This window comes from Nothobranchius furzeri, chromosome 2, assembly GCF_043380555.1.
Source record: "Nothobranchius furzeri strain GRZ-AD chromosome 2, NfurGRZ-RIMD1, whole genome shotgun sequence".
Classification (NCBI taxonomy): domain Eukaryota; kingdom Metazoa; phylum Chordata; class Actinopteri; order Cyprinodontiformes; family Nothobranchiidae; genus Nothobranchius; species Nothobranchius furzeri.
In genome coordinates this window covers 72,957,551-72,974,712 of record NC_091742.1, presented here as the reverse complement: position 1 = coordinate 72,974,712, position 17,162 = coordinate 72,957,551, and the positions used below count along the sequence as shown (strand labels likewise).

The following is a 17,162-nucleotide window of genomic DNA, read 5'->3' as shown; positions in this document are numbered from 1 at the left end:
GAAACTCCAAATAATCAACTATGTTTACACCCAGAATCAAACCCAGGTCTTCTGAATGAGAGTCAGACGCCTTACTAGGTGTGCTAAAGCACCAGCGACATTCATTGTATCTGTAACATTTATATCCTTGATGACAGCTGAAACAACGTCAATCCAACAAACGGTTCGGAGCGAAAATGGCAATTTTGTTGCTAAATTGCAGGAAATATCTAGAAGAAAGTTCTACAGAAAGTAGCTAAGGGTCCTCAGAACTGTAGTTAGGTCCGTCACTAGGTGTTAGGAACAGCGACAAAGTCGCTGAGTAGGCACTGCCTCTCTCTGCTGCTAAAGCTACTGATAACAAATGCTACGGGCTATGCCTGAGCGTGAACGCGCATGAAGCAGCCTGCTCGACCCGAGCAGCTCTCTTTTTCTGTGATTTTACAGAAAAACTGGCAATCACAGTAAAAATGCCAGGGCTCATTCTACAGGACCAGGGCATTGCAGGAGAATGTAAGAAGAAGAAATTTATTATTTCTATACATGTTTTGGCTGTCAAACTTCCTTATAGTCCCTTTAAGCATTCTGACAGCTAACAGTACAGATGTAGTCTAGCTTGAGAATGTACATGTGATGATTCTTCTTTGAAACTACTTGATCAACAATGTTCTCTTCACCTTTTCAGGTTGTGGACACTGAAGATCTTTTACTTTAAAAATGAATCAAAGATGGGTTTGGAACAAATCATTTGAATTCATGTACAAAAGAAACAAACATCCACCAACATAAGGTTGTTCTCTATGATGGCTCTGCTGAATGCATATGTTCCTGAGTCCTACCTCCTCATCAATGGGTGTCTAAAGGTCTGTGGATCTCATCCATAGAGATTCATGAAGAAAGAATGAAGCCATTTATTGAACTAATCAGGAAATCCAATCAAGAGCCTGATGGGTTAGGGGTTCATTTGATACATATGTACAGGTATTAGCTTGGCTGAAGCTTTCCAGAAGTGATACAGTACAGGTGTGCATGGTTTCATTTTGTGGAGACGAAGCTCAACCATCTACTGTTGAGTTAGTCAGAGATCTGCTGGCGATGAGAGAAATGGGTTAAAAAGATAACTTCTCATTGCTGATTGCAGACATCCTAGAGAAAGAGAGCATCACCCAAGCCTAGTCAGTCATGATCAAAGCATCAAATAAATTTGAACAAAAGCACATTTTTCCCCAAACCGTTTGTTGTATTTTTTAGTGGGACATAAAACAAACTACAGAAAAGTAGAAGAAGACTATGAAGAAGCAGAAAAATGGGCAAAAATAGCCATTAGAAAAGCTTTGAACAATTCCTACACTGCTGACACTCTTGGTCAAGTCTACAAGAATTGTTTGATGCTAAATGCTAGAGATGTAAAAGAAACTCAATTCAATTTATTTATACAGCACCAAATCACAAAAAGAGTAGCCTCAAGGCACTTCACAAAGTAACCAACACAGTTCAGTTCATTAAGCCAATCAGTAAAAAGTTTCCTATACAAAGAATCCAGCAGATTACGCCCACTGACTAGTGTCAGTATCTATACAGCATTCCTGAAATAAAATATGTATTTGGCAAAGCCTTTACAGAGGGGGGTGAATGTTTGGGCAGTTTCCTGTATAAATTGTTGGTTGTTACGCAAAAAAATATCAGTTAAATATATCATATTGGAGACACACAGTGATATTTGGGAAGTGAAACGAAGTTTTAAGATTTCCAGAAAGTGTGAAATAATTGTTTAAACAAAATTAGGCATTTGCATAATGGCACAGGGCGGTATTTATCTTATGTTGAAAGATATACACTTAAAATGATTTCCATCACGTTTCATATGCGAAGTCCCTGTGTGTGATATATCTAAATGTGCTTTTTTTAAAATGTCACCAGAGAATTGTCTTTAAATTAGAAATTTTATTTGCACTACAAGGGACACTTAAGTGCTTAAATGGTGTCAAACTTAAAGTCTGTTTTATTTTGTTTATTTCTGTTCAACTGAACAGTTTAAAACCACTATTATTATTTTTATTTCAAACTTGATTCAGTACGCTTTTCGAAACAGTTTTACTTTGGAAAAAAGACCCGGAAGCAGTGTTTTTCGTACCGGAAACAAAGATGACAACAGACAGTCCATAGAGGCTCGGATGAGGAAGTAGCAGCTACGTGGTCGCACTTGGACAGCTTCAGAAAAAGTAAGTTTTAGGGTTTAAAACACCACCAACTTGTTTGACATTTAATCGTTTATTCATAAATGACAATAGATAAATGAAAGCCAGGTTTGTCCCGCGGATGTTTTGCTAACATGGATCCAAGCCCAGTGAGTGTTATCAATATGAATGATGGAGCAGGTGAGGCTCTACAGTAACATGCTATCATCGCTCTACAACAAGGCCAGCAGGGCTTTTATTCTCATTTAAAATGTAACCTAGCAGCTACATGTCACATTTTTGGTGTGTGAGGGCAGGAAAAGCTGGTCTTGTTTTCATGCACCTGCTTTGTTATTGTAGGCCTGTTCTGTGAATTGTTTTTGTTTTTCCTTTATATGCAATGTCATATTTTCAGAATAAAGTAAAGAGAGAAAACAATACCTGAATCAGTTCAAGATTCCAGTTTATTCTTTTGTTCCAGTTCAGTGTTGGAACAGCATGTCCTTTTCTTGTTGCTTTGTTAGCAGACACATCTGATAAGCTCTGGTTTTATGTCTATACTTAACCTATTGTAATATTAGGGAAGTTAGGGTTCTATATATTTAATCTGTAGCTGATAAATTATGTATCTTGATGCTTCCAGTGAGTGATCCAAGGTACAGGAGAGGCCCAGTTCAGCTTTTGACCACAGTACAGTGATATTCAATAAGATTTAGTTTAAAAGAGACATGTTACAACTTGTTTTCTTAAGTTAAAATAGCTCAATGGTAGATACAAAACAGGTTTATGAAGTTCTTTGCTCTAAAACCCCTCTCACATAAAGCAATTTCAGCAGCTTTATTCTTGATGTTTTTAGTACCTTCCATAATGAGCCGTTTCAGGGCTCTGTCGCTTTAGAAAACAAGCTGTTGCTGACCACACCCACACCTTCCCTGATTGGCTGTTAAGAGGTGAGGAGCTCTGATATCCAAAAGGGCTCCTCCAGAGTTGACAGGTCAGAGCTGGTTCTATGCTAATTGTCTTTATTGTGACATCACAAACGGGGGCTTTTTGAAAGGGCTTGTTTTAGGCAAATAGGTCTACAAACCAAACACTGACGAAACTCAGACATAAAGGTTTTTTCACATTTGGAGCGTTAATAGAGGCAGCAGAGACTCGCATCTCATCACAAAATAATGTAAAAGTTGAGTTTTGCTTAACGTGTTCCCTTTTACTTTATGTGAATAAATGTAAAGCCTTATGGCAAAGTATATTAGATAGACAAGCGTTTACAGCAAATCAGTGATGCTCTCTCTGAGAGATTCATTGAGTCTTTGCACAAGTGGGTTGAGCGATGACAGGATAGAGCAAGAGAATGATCAACAGACGTTCTTTATGAAGGTGCTGCTCTGGTTTGTCTTTATGAAGAAGGAGCTGAACCAAGCGACAAAACTCCTTAGTTCTCTCAGATTTAGATCATCATTGAAAGAATGAGATCCTGGTTCTGGAAGTCATTAGGGTGCCTCCTACTCATCTTTCTTTGAAGGTTTTGTTGGGCGCATCCTACTGGGAGGAGACCTTGGTATATATCCAGAACTCACTAGACAGTTTATATATCCTTTCTGGTCTTGGAACGCCTAGAAGGAGCTGGAAAGTGTCACTAAGGAGAGGGATGTCTGGGTCCCCCTCCTGGACCTGTCTTTGAATAACAAGTTGATATGTTTTGTTTTGCAAATTCCTGAAGGTGAGTGCATAAATGAAACAAAACTCTCTCAGGAGTCAGAATTCCAATAGGAAGAGTCTTTAAATAGATTCTAAAACTTTGAAAGTTCCAACTTTCCAAAATCCTGTTTGGAAAGTTGGTGCATTATGTAGAATTTCCAAGTTCCAAGTTGGGAAAATCAACCAGAATACCACCTGAATACTGAGATGTTTGAGATCCCATATCATCCCTGACCTCCCTTAAAATCCAATATGGCTGCCTTGTGCATTGACATCTGTGAGAAAGAGCTGTTCATGTTGGTTTTTGTCTGTTTTTATCTCAAGAATTCAGTGACACACATGTTACTCTTCAAGGAAAGACTCAGCTTTTCATAAAACACCGGAGACAGATGGTTTGAGAAGGAGTGAAAGAAGCCCAATTAGATTCTGGACATGCCTTCTTAGGTGGTTTCACAATCATTCACACCTTGATTTATATGAATGAAACATGTCACCAACTGGTGAGGTGGAAACAACCCAAACAAAGCTCTGAATGGCTGGGCGGGTCAGTAAAACCAGCCCCACCTACAGGTTAAAGCCCCAATACTCAACAAGTCAGACCTAAAGAAGAAAGAGACGTCCTTCAGTTAAAGGGCTTTGGTTTGTCTCCACCAGCATCGAGGATCCAAACAGCAGCCATGAAGCTTCGACTACACTTCGTGGTGGATCCAATGGGCTGGCTCTGCATCGGCATAGTATTTGGGATCTGGTTCTATAACACTCTCTTCGTCCCCAAGCTGGTCCTGCTGCCACACTACCACGAAGGCCACATCCCCTGGGCCTTAGTTGTTTGTGAGTATCGATGGGAGAAGATAAGTCATCTGAACGTGTGAAGAATGGTCGAGTGAACAGATCTGGCTCATTTAAACGTGTGTGTGTTTGTGTGTTTAAGGGTATTACATTGCGTCAGCTCTCTGCGTTGCTGCCCTGTTCAGAGCCTCCCTTGCAGATCCCGGCCGTCTTCCAGTGGATCCACATATTCCCCACTCTGGTAAGAACAGCAGCAAAAGCTGCTTGGCGACCTTGTTTTTTGCAGATGTAGACAACATTTATGCATCGGTTTGTAACCAGACCCGTTCATAATACTTTATAGAGTTATCGTTGATCTGCGACATTCATTTGGACTGCATTTCTGTTGTTTCAGAGAGAGAACACTGGGAGTTGTGTAATAAATGTAACTTAATGAGACCTAGAAGGTCGCACCACTGCAGCCGATGTGGCCATTGTGTGCGCAGGATGGACCACCACTGTCCCTGGTGAGTATACTCTTATAGGAGGTCTTACAGCCAAACGGGTTCCAGTGCTGGACCAGCTAGAGCTGGTTCTGAACTGGGTTTTTAGCTTTTCACAGCCAGAAGCACGTCACTACGTCACTTAAAACGTCTCCTACTAATATTTCAATTCTCTCTGTTGTATACCGACAGGTCGCTTGTGCAACTCTTAAAGGGATATTCCATTCAAAATTGATATTATGTCTGTTCACATATTTCACTGAGTTAGTTCAACCTGAGCTGAAAGGTGCAAGGCAGCCCAAAGACACCTGCTTCTGTACACACAGATGCACGCGTTGTTAATGAACTGGCATAATACACACACACACACACACACACACACACACACACACACACACACACACACACACACACACACACACACACACACACACACACACACACACACACACTCCAATCTCCAATCTCTCCTGTGCAAATGTGATGTGCTTATTTTTTCTCTCGTCATTGTGTGTGTGTGTACTTGTCTTTATATAACCATTGTTTTTTCACTTGTTTAGGTAGTAACTTGACAAAAAATGTGTTAATATTATAAAATGATATTTAAAGTACTGTTGTTGCTCATATTTCAAATAGTAAATGGCCTGTATTTGTATAGCGACTTCTTGGGGTTCTACAACCCCCCAAGGCGCTTTACAACACAATCAGTCATTCACTTTCATTGTTTACGTCCTCCGTTTGCAGCTGTGTGTCCCCAAGAAGGGGTGGGCACACGGAGCCATGAACGGCAGGCTCACAGTTCTCTGCACACCTTTAGCTACAGCGGGCGGCTCAGGTGCTGCAGGATCCTGAGAAACTGTGATGTTTTGCAGTCTGTTGGCAATTTCTCTTTGTTTATTAGCATCTCTTTCTCTGGTGGCTGGCTCTGCATTTTTGTCCGAGTTGCCGCTATGAACCAGGACTGTTGCTGGTAAACTGGGTCTCGATGGAGACCAGTGATTCAGTGTGGTGACGCCTAATGGGAAAAGCCAAAAAAGCACGTAGTGTAAAAGTGGCCCTCTCCCTTCGCTGTCCGGTTTAAAATGAAGATATTTCCTCTCTCCCGAGTCAACAGATTAGCTTTGCATTAGCGTGCTAGCTAACAGCTGAGTGTTATGCTGTCTGAATCTCTGTCTGCCATTAAATGTGGGACACTGCGATGTTGTTGTATCTTGAAGAACTTGTTGACATTAAAACTAAGCCAACTTCAAAGATGCACCTCTCCTGATGCAGGGGAACTCATTCTGTTGCAAGAGAACTGAACATGTTGGGGTCAGCCCCTTTGGCACATCCACAATACACCAAAATAGCAGCCGACTGCTGGCCTAATGCAGCACAGTGAGAGAAAATACACACCAATTTAAAAAAAACTACGCTAATTTCCTCTGTAAATTAATTTAGTTTCAGTTAGTTTTGTGAACACTCATTACATTTTGTTAGTTTCCTTTTTGTTTGTTTGTTTTCCTGCAACGCTTCCGTTTTATTTTCATTTCAGTCATTGAAATTGTTTTAACTTGTTTTCATTAACAATCATAACCTTGGTCTCCCTACCCCGGTGTCCTACACATAGGTGGCTCTTATTTGGTTTTTATCTGTCTTTAGTGAACCAGTTCAGCTCTAGCACTAGCCCTGGTCGAGCACTGGATCCTCTCTGGTGGAGAAAACCTTAATTGCTTAAAATTTCAGAGTTCATCTTTAGTAATCAGATTGTTGTTTTCATAGCCAAACGGCAACAAAACAAACACAGAAACTCTGTGACGATGAGCTACAGGAAGCTGCCTACACTGATATTTACCAAACTTCCACCTAATCTTACTTATTTTTGTCCTTCTTGCAGGATTAATAACTGTGTAGGAGAAGACAACCACTGGCTCTTCCTGCAGCTGTGTTTCTATGCTCAGGTCCTCAGTCTCTTCACGCTCGTGCTGGACTTTTGTCAGTACTATTATTTCCAGCCCCTGACCAAACTGGACCAGGTACATGATCTAGTTCATTCCTCCATGAGTCATTTACAACTATGCGTTAATATTTTACAGTGAAAGGACCCTCCCACGTATATTTATGTTCTGAAATAACCACTTCCTGCTCTCCTTTGGTCTCCCAGGAGAAGTTTACCACTCGTCATGAACTGGCTCTTCTGCGAGTCTCTGCTCTCATGGGTGTGGTCATGTTCGGTGGCATGACCAGTTTGTTCTACACACAGCTGACGGGCATCCTCACAGTAAGCGCTGAACAACCTGAAGGACATCAGCAGCTGTTCTTAATGCTATTGCTGTCTCTAGTGATATTTGGCTTGTCTGTTGTTTAGGGAAAGGTCGTGACTTGAGGTCCACCGATACTGGTTTCTCTATTGTCAAAACCGACGCAGATTTTTTGGAGACATGATCAGCCAGTGTGTACTGTCAATTTTGTTTTTTGGGCTGATTCTTATGGCCGATATCTAAAAGTTTTCCACCTTGTTTTCATGCTAAAATGTCACTTAATAACATTCGTTGATGCACAACATTTCTGAAGCTGAATCAGTTTTTGAACACTGAATTTAACAAATGGTTAAATCATGATTTTGAGCACTGCTCAGTGTTGAAATCAGACGTTGTTTTTTTGACAGTCTTTTTATTATCAGGGTTTTTCCTGCGTTAAAATTTGCGTGGCGGCTGCCTCCAGCTAATTTAGTGCCGCCCCAGCCTGATTTCACTCTGCCCCCAGCTAAATGGATGTTATTTTAACTGCAGTTTCAGCGTTGCGCCATTACACCGGCGCTGTATTAGCAGCGGTGCACTGAAAAGCGCAAAAACCGCTGCAGAAAAAGATCAAAAATTGCTTTTCTCGCTAGTTGGTACATACAGGGGCGCAGATAGGATTTTCAAACTGGGGGGGACAAAGTTCCAATGTACCCTCTCCACACACACACACACACACACACACACACACACACACACACACACACACACACACACACACACACACACACACACACACACACACACACACACACACACACACACACACACACACACACACACACACACACACACACACTTTTGCAAGCGCCTTAACTAGAGCTCAGTCAGTTTGTGTAATTTCCTCCAATGGTTTACGTAAAAACTAACTATTATATACGTGTTTGAAGCCATTATGCAGTGGAACGCTGGCAACAAAGCTCTGCCTGATCAACACTATAAATGATAAATGATCCGCACTTGTATAGCGCCTCTCAGAGTAAGGGCTCCAAAGTGCTTTACACTACAGTGTATCATTCATCCATTCACACACACATTCACACACTGATGGGGATGAACTACGATGTAGCCACAGCTGCCCTGGGGCGCACTGACAGACGCGCCCCACTATTTAATTGAGTCATTTGTTATTCTTCCAATCAATTACTAACCAAAACCTCGTGCTTTATGCAAAACATTAAATGATTTTCAGCATACCGATCTTTACAGAAAACATAAAAGCCCTAAAAACTGCACATAAAATATATTTAAAAAACAAAATTCACTTATCACTTAGAGCAGTGGTTCCCATCAGCCTGACCAAGAGATGTTGCTTCGTATTTTTACGTTATTTAGAAATTTTCATTATATTTGGAAAGTTTTTATTTATATATAAATCTCTTTTTAAATTTTATATTTTACTTTTTTATGATTATGTGGCACACTTGACTTCCATAAATAACGCATCGACATCTGCCTCTTTTTCACAGCTTTTTTTTACATAGTCTTACGTCTGTCACGTTTGCGGTGTTTTTACCATCATTTCTACATCCATCACATCCCAGAGACGGCTAAACCAACATCAAACCCAACGTTTGGAGCTCTCGTGCAGCACCAGCTGTCTGATGCTGCAGCAGCGCCAATCTTCCCGGCTGGATGAGTGAATTTCTTCATCAGAGTCAATATCCTGCTTCATAATCAGAGTCAGTCATTACCAGACAAAGTGATCAGTCAACAAAGACCAGAACTGCCGGCAATTATACGTTTTATCTAATATTTGCACTCTTCATGTTGCTCACATCTCCTCCTCTCCCCGACTGGGAGCCTCACGGCGGGAGGCGTTTTTCAAACTCTAAAAACTCCAAAACTTTGCTCAGCCTGAAGGTTACACATCTCTACTATCTTCTGGTGTAAAGTAGTAACTTCATGAGGGATCATATTTGTAGATGAGACTTGTTAAAGTCAGCAGTGAGGCTTTGGCGCTTTTAACGAGTAAGTCCCAACACTGACAACAATGTACTGAATCTAGAACCAACATGCATAATCAGACAGATCGGTCCCGCCTACTTACACTGTTGGCCTTTTTTAAATACGCAGTAATCGTTGCTTGCCTTTTTCGCTTCATCCTGCATCCTAGCAGCAACCACTTTGGCGCCTCTGGAGTCGGTGTTTGTCTACCTCATGCTGCATTCAATGTAATTGGAAAAAGGAGCTTCAAGCGCTTAACCTCCGATTTTGTTTTCTTTCTGGCCTTAGTGCAGGGGACGAATCAGGGTCGATCTGAATCTGGGGGGGACAGATCCCCCCGTCCCCCACCCTATCTGCGCACCTGGGTACATTCCTATGGTTGGTGCTACTGATGTCCTGATTTTCCCCCAGGCTCTTCCATATCAGAGCAGGGCTGTACAGTGCGACGAAAAAAACTGTGTGTGTCTGTCTATTTTTAAACGTAGCACTGGTGCAACATCTTTGAATTATTATTTTTCCCAGAACTTTATTGAACAAAAGTATGTGACGTGTAAGAAAAATGCTTTTTACTGGCGCACAGTGTGGTCTATCTGGATGCAGTGGAGGAAAATAAAGGAACCAGCAAAGGCACAAAGGCAGAACCGGTCCAAAGTGTGGGATCAAAAGTGCAGCTTTTGGCTAATGCTAAAGCTAACGGGTAGCAGTCTCACGATCAAGTGGTGCACAGAAAAATATATGATGATCGTAAAACTAAGACAGAATAAACTCTACAAGTGGCTGAAAAGTCCCCCCCCACCATCCTGTTTATTCTGCATCCTGCAGCGCTATGGATCAGAACCGCTGCAGATACGAGTCACATTACTGCTACAAGTCTGCTGCTCCACACGCAGGAAGTGCGGCAAACCGTTGTAGTATATAATTCACAAATGCTCTATCTTTGAACATAATATAAACTGGATTATTGCCAACCCGTACATAATAGACATGCCACTGTAGTGAACCTGATTAGGCTCTGCCAATTATGTAGAGTAATGGTTTATGCTCTTTTATGAAAGGTGCTGGCTCCGTTCCCCCGTTAACGGTTGTTCACACGTCCTCCCTCTTTCGTTGTCAAACACCGAACTGAATCATGAACTGAAACTTACCAAAAGCCTTTCTCTTCTCAAAGCAAAACTTGTGCGTCAGAGCAGATGTGTTTTGGAGTTTACTGTGAGAGAGTGTGTGTGTGTGAAGGTCATTATAACATCTTCAAACATTATTTAATTACGCATTGACTCATTAGTTATTATGATTACCCAAAGCATAATAATCATTCATTTGATTAACACATTTATAATGAGCAAAGTGATAATAATGATTCTTTACCAACTTAAAATAAAGGAAAGGAAGTTTAAGACTTTGTTATGTTATGACTAGCTTTTCCATGAGAACAACATCTTCTGGCACTGCAGGTGTTCAGATGTTATGGTTTCTCCCAGACTCGCTGGCGTTCAGGTCTTAATCTGTGGGTGAAAGTTCTCAGCGACCCAGCTCTTGACCCAGCCAGGCAAAGTATAACCTTTGGCACAGAAAACCCATATTTCCTCACGTTACACCACCATTACATTGTTAGTAGCAGAAATTAAATGTTATTACCATTTCTAATACAAATGCATGTTAATGAAATGCATTATATTTTACTGGATATATGTTATTTTGACTAAGATGAGTGTTATTAATACAAACCTAAAATGTTACTGAAACGTAGGTCAAATATTAAAAAACATTTAAAACTATAAATATCAGATGGGAAAAGGAAACTAAACACCATTCTAATGTATATTATTGAGCCTTTTATAATAAGAGTCTGTTTTTTCAGCCTGATCATTTTGTTGTTTTATTTCATATTTTTTAGCAGCAAATGATAAATAAATGATAAAGGACCCCCACTTGTATAGCGCCTTTCAAAGTAAGGACTCCAAAGCGCTTTACACTACAGTAAAACCAGTTTTGTTTCACTTGAAACATTGTCAGATGGGATATTCAATTAATCAACAGAAGCTTAGATTAGAACACTTAACGAAAAAACATTTTGCCTTTAAAAAAATGAGGCAGTTGAATGCACAGAGTACGCTTGTGCTGGCGCATGGTCAGGATGGTACCACCTCCGCCTCACTTTGAGCCAGGAAAAACCTGATTATGTTTTTAAAATTTCTCAAAAAACCTGAGCAGTAATAACAGCAAGCCTCACTCCGCCTCATGAGTGTAAATTGAGGGTTTTTGCTAAAATTTCGAGACATTTTATAAACTCCTTCGCAAATACCGTTCAGTCTCCTGCATCCACTGTCCAGTGAGATTATCAGTTTAATCTTAGCAAACTGGACAGGTTCCTGTTACAAACTTAAAGCATTGTACACTTTATTATTTTCTGTTCTGAAATCAGCAAAAAATGACTTAATATTTACAAATGTAGCTGTTTTAGGATTTGATCATTTGTTTTTGTAACACTCCTTTAAGGACAGACTCTAAATAACATTTGAAGTCTAGATTTGATTCATTTTTTTTAATTATCTGCAGATGTTTTTCAGAACGTTGTTAAGAGCTCTGTTTTTAAATTTTCAAACTTTCAGGATGAAAACCTTTTTTGAGAGAAAATGTCTGACTTATTTTGATCTGATGATGCTTTCCTCATCCTACAGGACATGACCACCATTGAGAAAATGTCTCAGTTCTCAAATGAAGTGTGAGTGTTTCTCTTTGATTCTTCAGATTTCAGCAAAGTTTAAAACTAATATCTTTTATTCTAAGATTCAGTACCTCCAAAAGCCCCCAAAATTTCAAATGAATAGTTTTTTTAAATAAAATATTATTTATTTATTTATGTATTTTTTTGTATTTGCCAAAAGTGTTTTCTCCTTTATTAAAATCAAATTACTAAATTATTATAAAATGTATGAAATTATTATCAGTTTTAATTAATTATATTACTTTAAGAATATAGTAAATGCATAATAATTGTATTAATAGATAACATTTTGTAATAGAATATTTTAAAAACTGTTTAAAAATTGTTTTGGTATCCAAATATATTTATTTCAAAAATGCGATGAGTTGATTTCATAAATGGCCAACTCTTTTTCAGTCAAGCCCCTTTCCTTCTTTTATATTTGCTGAATCCAAAAAGGTCAAACAAGCTTAAAATTATAAGTTTATTACTTATTTCTTTTTTTTATTTTTATTTTTTTTTATTACTTATTTCTTAATTAGTGAATTGAAGGAATGTGATCTTGTGTTTTTTTTTTCACACCACCCCTTCTTGTTGTATATGTTGTTTAATACAGCATTAAAAAGGATGAATATGTCTTTGGTACTAGTAATTGTTCAAAAAACGTGTTTTTGTTTTGGTTATGAGGTCCTATAGAATACAAATATAGAAGTGAATATACATAACAGGTAAAATCTCAGGAGAGTATACTCCTATATATTTAAAACGTTAAAATGCATTAACATGCACAATTTCCCTGTATATTTTAATCAGATACGGAGCCAAAAGATCGTGGCAGTGGGCGCTAGCGGAAGTCTGCGGCACCAGATGGAAGCTTCTGTGGTTCATCCCGTTACGCAGCAGACAGCCGCTCCAGGCCGGCCACCACCTCCGCTCCCACGTGTAGCGTCGCAACACTCTTGTCCCTGCACAGACGGTAGAAGCTGCTACTACTAAACACTCCACACACATCTGTTTGCCTTCACCGTCTTAATCGTAGGATGAGATGTCTCTCAGCAGCAGTTTTTCTTGTTTTATATATATTTATATTTATCCCTGACTGGCATCAAACAGGGTCACGAAACACCTTTTGTGGACAGATGAAAAAACGTCTCACTGTGATTGCTGCTGTCAGCGTTTAGAAACCATTTTAAATGAATCATCGGGATGGAAGTCTGAACACGAGGGACCCCTCTCAGGTTGCTGTCATAAGGAGCCTTCGTCACTACTACCAATCGCTGGAACTTCAGCACATCTATTATAAAGGTTTCATGTTCGGTACGAAGTCGGTGCTTTATGTTTGATTATTTTCGCGCTTTTTATTTGTCATGTGTAAGGAAAGGTCTTTAATGATGTACTCTTGTGGTTAAATGATTCACAAATGTTTCCTTCCTTTTACCTATGAAGATTTTATCTATGAAGAGTTGCTCTTTGAAGCAGAGAACATTTAGTTCTGGGATTTAGTTTTTCAGACAAGGGCATAGCGCCAACAAGCTGATCGAGTCGCTCAAATCTCCAACATGTCACTGTTTAAGTTTAATAATCCACAGCAGCGGCTTAAAGATGACTTCAGTAAGGCTGATTATCCGTAAAAAGCATTTTCCCCAGTGAGCTGTTTGATCATTTTGCAGTTTAGCAGTAAGCTAGTCAGGAGCGGGCTGTTCCACCCTGATCCCGCATAAACACAAGAACGACGATAATTCACACAATGAGCTAAACAACAGACAGCTAATAAATGTATTACCCATAAAGTGGACCCGTTCTTTTAATTCAGCCGGCTGTATCAACCTCAGCACTTACCGCACAGAGCTTCTGTACAAAGGTTTGGAGTTTATACCTACCACTTTATTTTTGATCGTCATTTCAGCAACTGTTATTGTAAATCTTTTGTCACAATGTTTGACTTTATGAATGCGTATTATTATCAGCTTAGTCTGTGGAACTGAGCAGCTAACTCGGAGACGAAGGGGATAAGTATGTTCAGAAACAGCAGAGTAATTCTGGCAGATGTCTGACTTGTGAAAACGTTAGCGATGTTTCTTGTTTACCAGTTCCACTTTCTGATTTTTGTACATTCTGACAATATCAGACATTGCCAATTCTGATTTGACATTTTCATATTTTTTTGTTAGCACTTTACAATAAGGGTCCCTTTATTAAAGTTACTCAGTGCATTACTAAGCATTAATAAACAACGGGTCCCTTTATTAACATTACCAGTATTGTTGACTGTTATTGGCGCTTACACATTAGGGTCAGTACAGTCGGGGGAGGATAGCGTTAGTTTGATGTTGAACTGGCAGTGTAGTGTTCACATGTTCCAAAGGACTTCTCAGAAACGCAGAAATCCCCGAGCCCCTGGGCGGCGTTTAAGACGCGTTGGAAAGTCCGCGGTGTCCTCCATAATAAGGTCAACAAAGACGGGCATGGGCTGTGTTGCTTTTGGAGACTCTGAACCACATTAGTTTAATAATGTGCTGTGTGTGTCCTCATAGAACTCTGTCCAACACCGTTGTAGGCCACACACACACACACACACACACACACACACACACACACACACACACACACACACACACACACACACACACACACACACACACACACACACACACACACACACACACACACACACACACAAACAGACACAGCTTAGTAAAGCAGTACTTAACATTAACAAATAATATTAAGCATTTGTTAAAACTGGATGTAATAATTTATTAATGCTTAATAATGCACTAAGTAACTTTAATATAGGGACCCTTATTGTAAATTGTTGCCATTTTTTCTCATGTTGCTTTAGTTGGGAAATTTGAAGGTTACAAATACTATCTGTTGTGTTAAAAAAAACTATATTTTACACAAAGAATCATGAGGATCCAGAACATTTGTGTCTCTGTGAATGTTTACTGCTATGCTTCGGTGTATTCTCTGATGAAATTGGCTTATCAATGCTCAAACTAAAACAATCCATCTGATTCGTTGGTGCAACCTTAAATTTATAAAACAAATATACCAAAACAAAATTACATTTGTGCTTTCCACATGAAATAAATTGATGTGATTCCTAAAGCACCAGTTTGCTAGGTGAAGATTTGGTGCATAAACGTTGCAAAAATACATTTCCTACTATTTAGACAGTGTCCCTTCGGTTGCTATGAATATACAGCTCTGCGCAACAATGAAAATTCCTTCATGGCGCTTTTATGATATCTCTCTGTGGAACAGTTTAAATCAGTTATTTACCAGTATATTTAAAGTAATAACTATTTTAGCTTAAGCGTTGTCTACGATACTGTATGTAATCAAAGCTAATCATTTGTGGGGGCATATTATAATATCCAAGTAGTTTTAAGTGCCTGTCTCGGTCCCCTTTTTACTCTCACAGTCCATCATCATCACTATATACTCTCCAAACTGACCAAAGACCGGGAATAATGTTGCAATAGTCAGCAAGCATTTAATAACTGCACGTTCCTGAAGGTAGTGATATTATGCACTGAATTTCATGTTGGCACACAGTCTTTTACTTCAACGACTTATTTTTCAGTCAGTCATTTATTCTTTTTAAAAACAAGAAGTCTTCACTTGAGGTTTTATATTTGTTCAGGTTTTGCATGAATGTTATTTATGTTTACACTGTGATTTTTATGGTTTGCATTCGGGTTCTTTGAGGTTTCTGACAGTTTTTTATGGGGGAGTTTTGGTTGTATTATGAGGTACATAAGTATACTTTATCTTTTTAAATGTTGGTATTTTCCATTTTATAATTTATCATGTTTTATGGTTTTTTCAAAGCAATAAGGGTTGTTTGTCGTCAAATTGTTTTTACTGTTGAGATTTGTTTGCATTAAAGTTTACTAGCTGCCAGAATATTCACACTTTACTGACTAATAAGTAAACGTCAGAACTCTGATCCGGGCTGCCACAACTACCACGACATGTCCGCTGCTTGTGTTGCACTCCTGGAAATTGCAGGTATGAACATTCCCATTAGGCAGCTTTCATTTGGTGTGCCCCAGGACTCTGTGTTTGATTCACTGTGTCTGTTTTTTGTTTTGTTTATGTGAAATTTTTTACAAGCTTAATTGTATTAAATTCAGACCTCAGACATGGGAACATTTATGTTTTTTTATGTTGCCACTTTCTTTAAGATGTGGAAATCGTAATACAAGCTGCAGGTTTATTATCTTGCAAGTTGTGATCATATAAAATGTATAGATATTCATATTTGAATAAATTACATTCTAATAAAAATTGTGCCCAATATTTTTTCAGTTTTTGTGATAGACATTGGGTGTAGTAAACCACTTAGTTTATAATCATGTGGAGAACAAAAATTTGAAGCTGAAGCAATTAAGACAAATCTAGGTATTTCTACTACACTAACAAGCATTTTTAAATGGGTTAGTTACTGTTTCTATAACATCTGAGCAGTTTACCTCCAGAATTACAAGTTTTACCAAAACCCATATGAATTAAATGATCCCATGAATTGTGTGAGGAAAAGTTTAGAAACCGGTAGATACCAGTTAAGTTCAAAGTGTGACGCAGAAACCAGTAAATCTGAAGTACTGGTCACATTTTAAAAACTTTTCGGTTACTTCAGCCTGTTATCATATAAAGTCATAATGAAGGTCATTTTTTGGTCTTTTTTTTGGGTTTACCACAGCGTTAAAGCATCTTTCTGGAGTATTTCTCTTATCCGATGGCACCATCTAGTGGCTGACAAGCATAACGTCTCGATCCATTTTTATAAGATGGTGACTTCACGTTTCTTGTTTATGAATGTGCGTCTGTAGCCGACAAACAGATCTAAAAACGTTGTTTTAGGAGTATTATTCTCATGTTGAGTTTTCATATATTTATATTTTAGAGACTTACTGGTTCATGAAAAGTTCATCAACTCTGCATCAGCAGAGGTATTCCTTAAATTTGAAGCATCTAAGCGGTTGTCTAACGCTATTTCTGAAAAATACATAATTTATGAAAGGGGAAAATTCTGGAAAGATACTTTAAGCACCAAATAACTATTTTCAGATAAACATAAGAAAAATTAGCATTT

The 17,162-nt window shown here is 38.9% G+C and overlaps 1 protein-coding gene across 1 annotated transcript; it reads left to right on the top strand.

The window, feature by feature from the left end:
* The first annotated feature begins 1,841 nt into the window (after positions 1-1,841).
* Positions 1,842-15,643, top strand: zdhhc21 (zinc finger DHHC-type palmitoyltransferase 21). Its single transcript, XM_015946521.3, has 8 exons — positions 1,842-2,201; positions 4,512-4,688; positions 4,789-4,887; positions 5,041-5,152; positions 7,005-7,143; positions 7,272-7,388; positions 12,033-12,076; positions 12,872-15,643. The coding sequence occupies exons 2-8, from the start codon at positions 4,535-4,537 to the stop codon at positions 13,002-13,004; spliced, it is 798 nt and encodes a 265-aa protein (XP_015802007.3). The 5' UTR covers positions 1,842-2,201; positions 4,512-4,534; the 3' UTR covers positions 13,005-15,643.
* Positions 15,644-17,162: the final 1,519 nt, after the last annotated feature.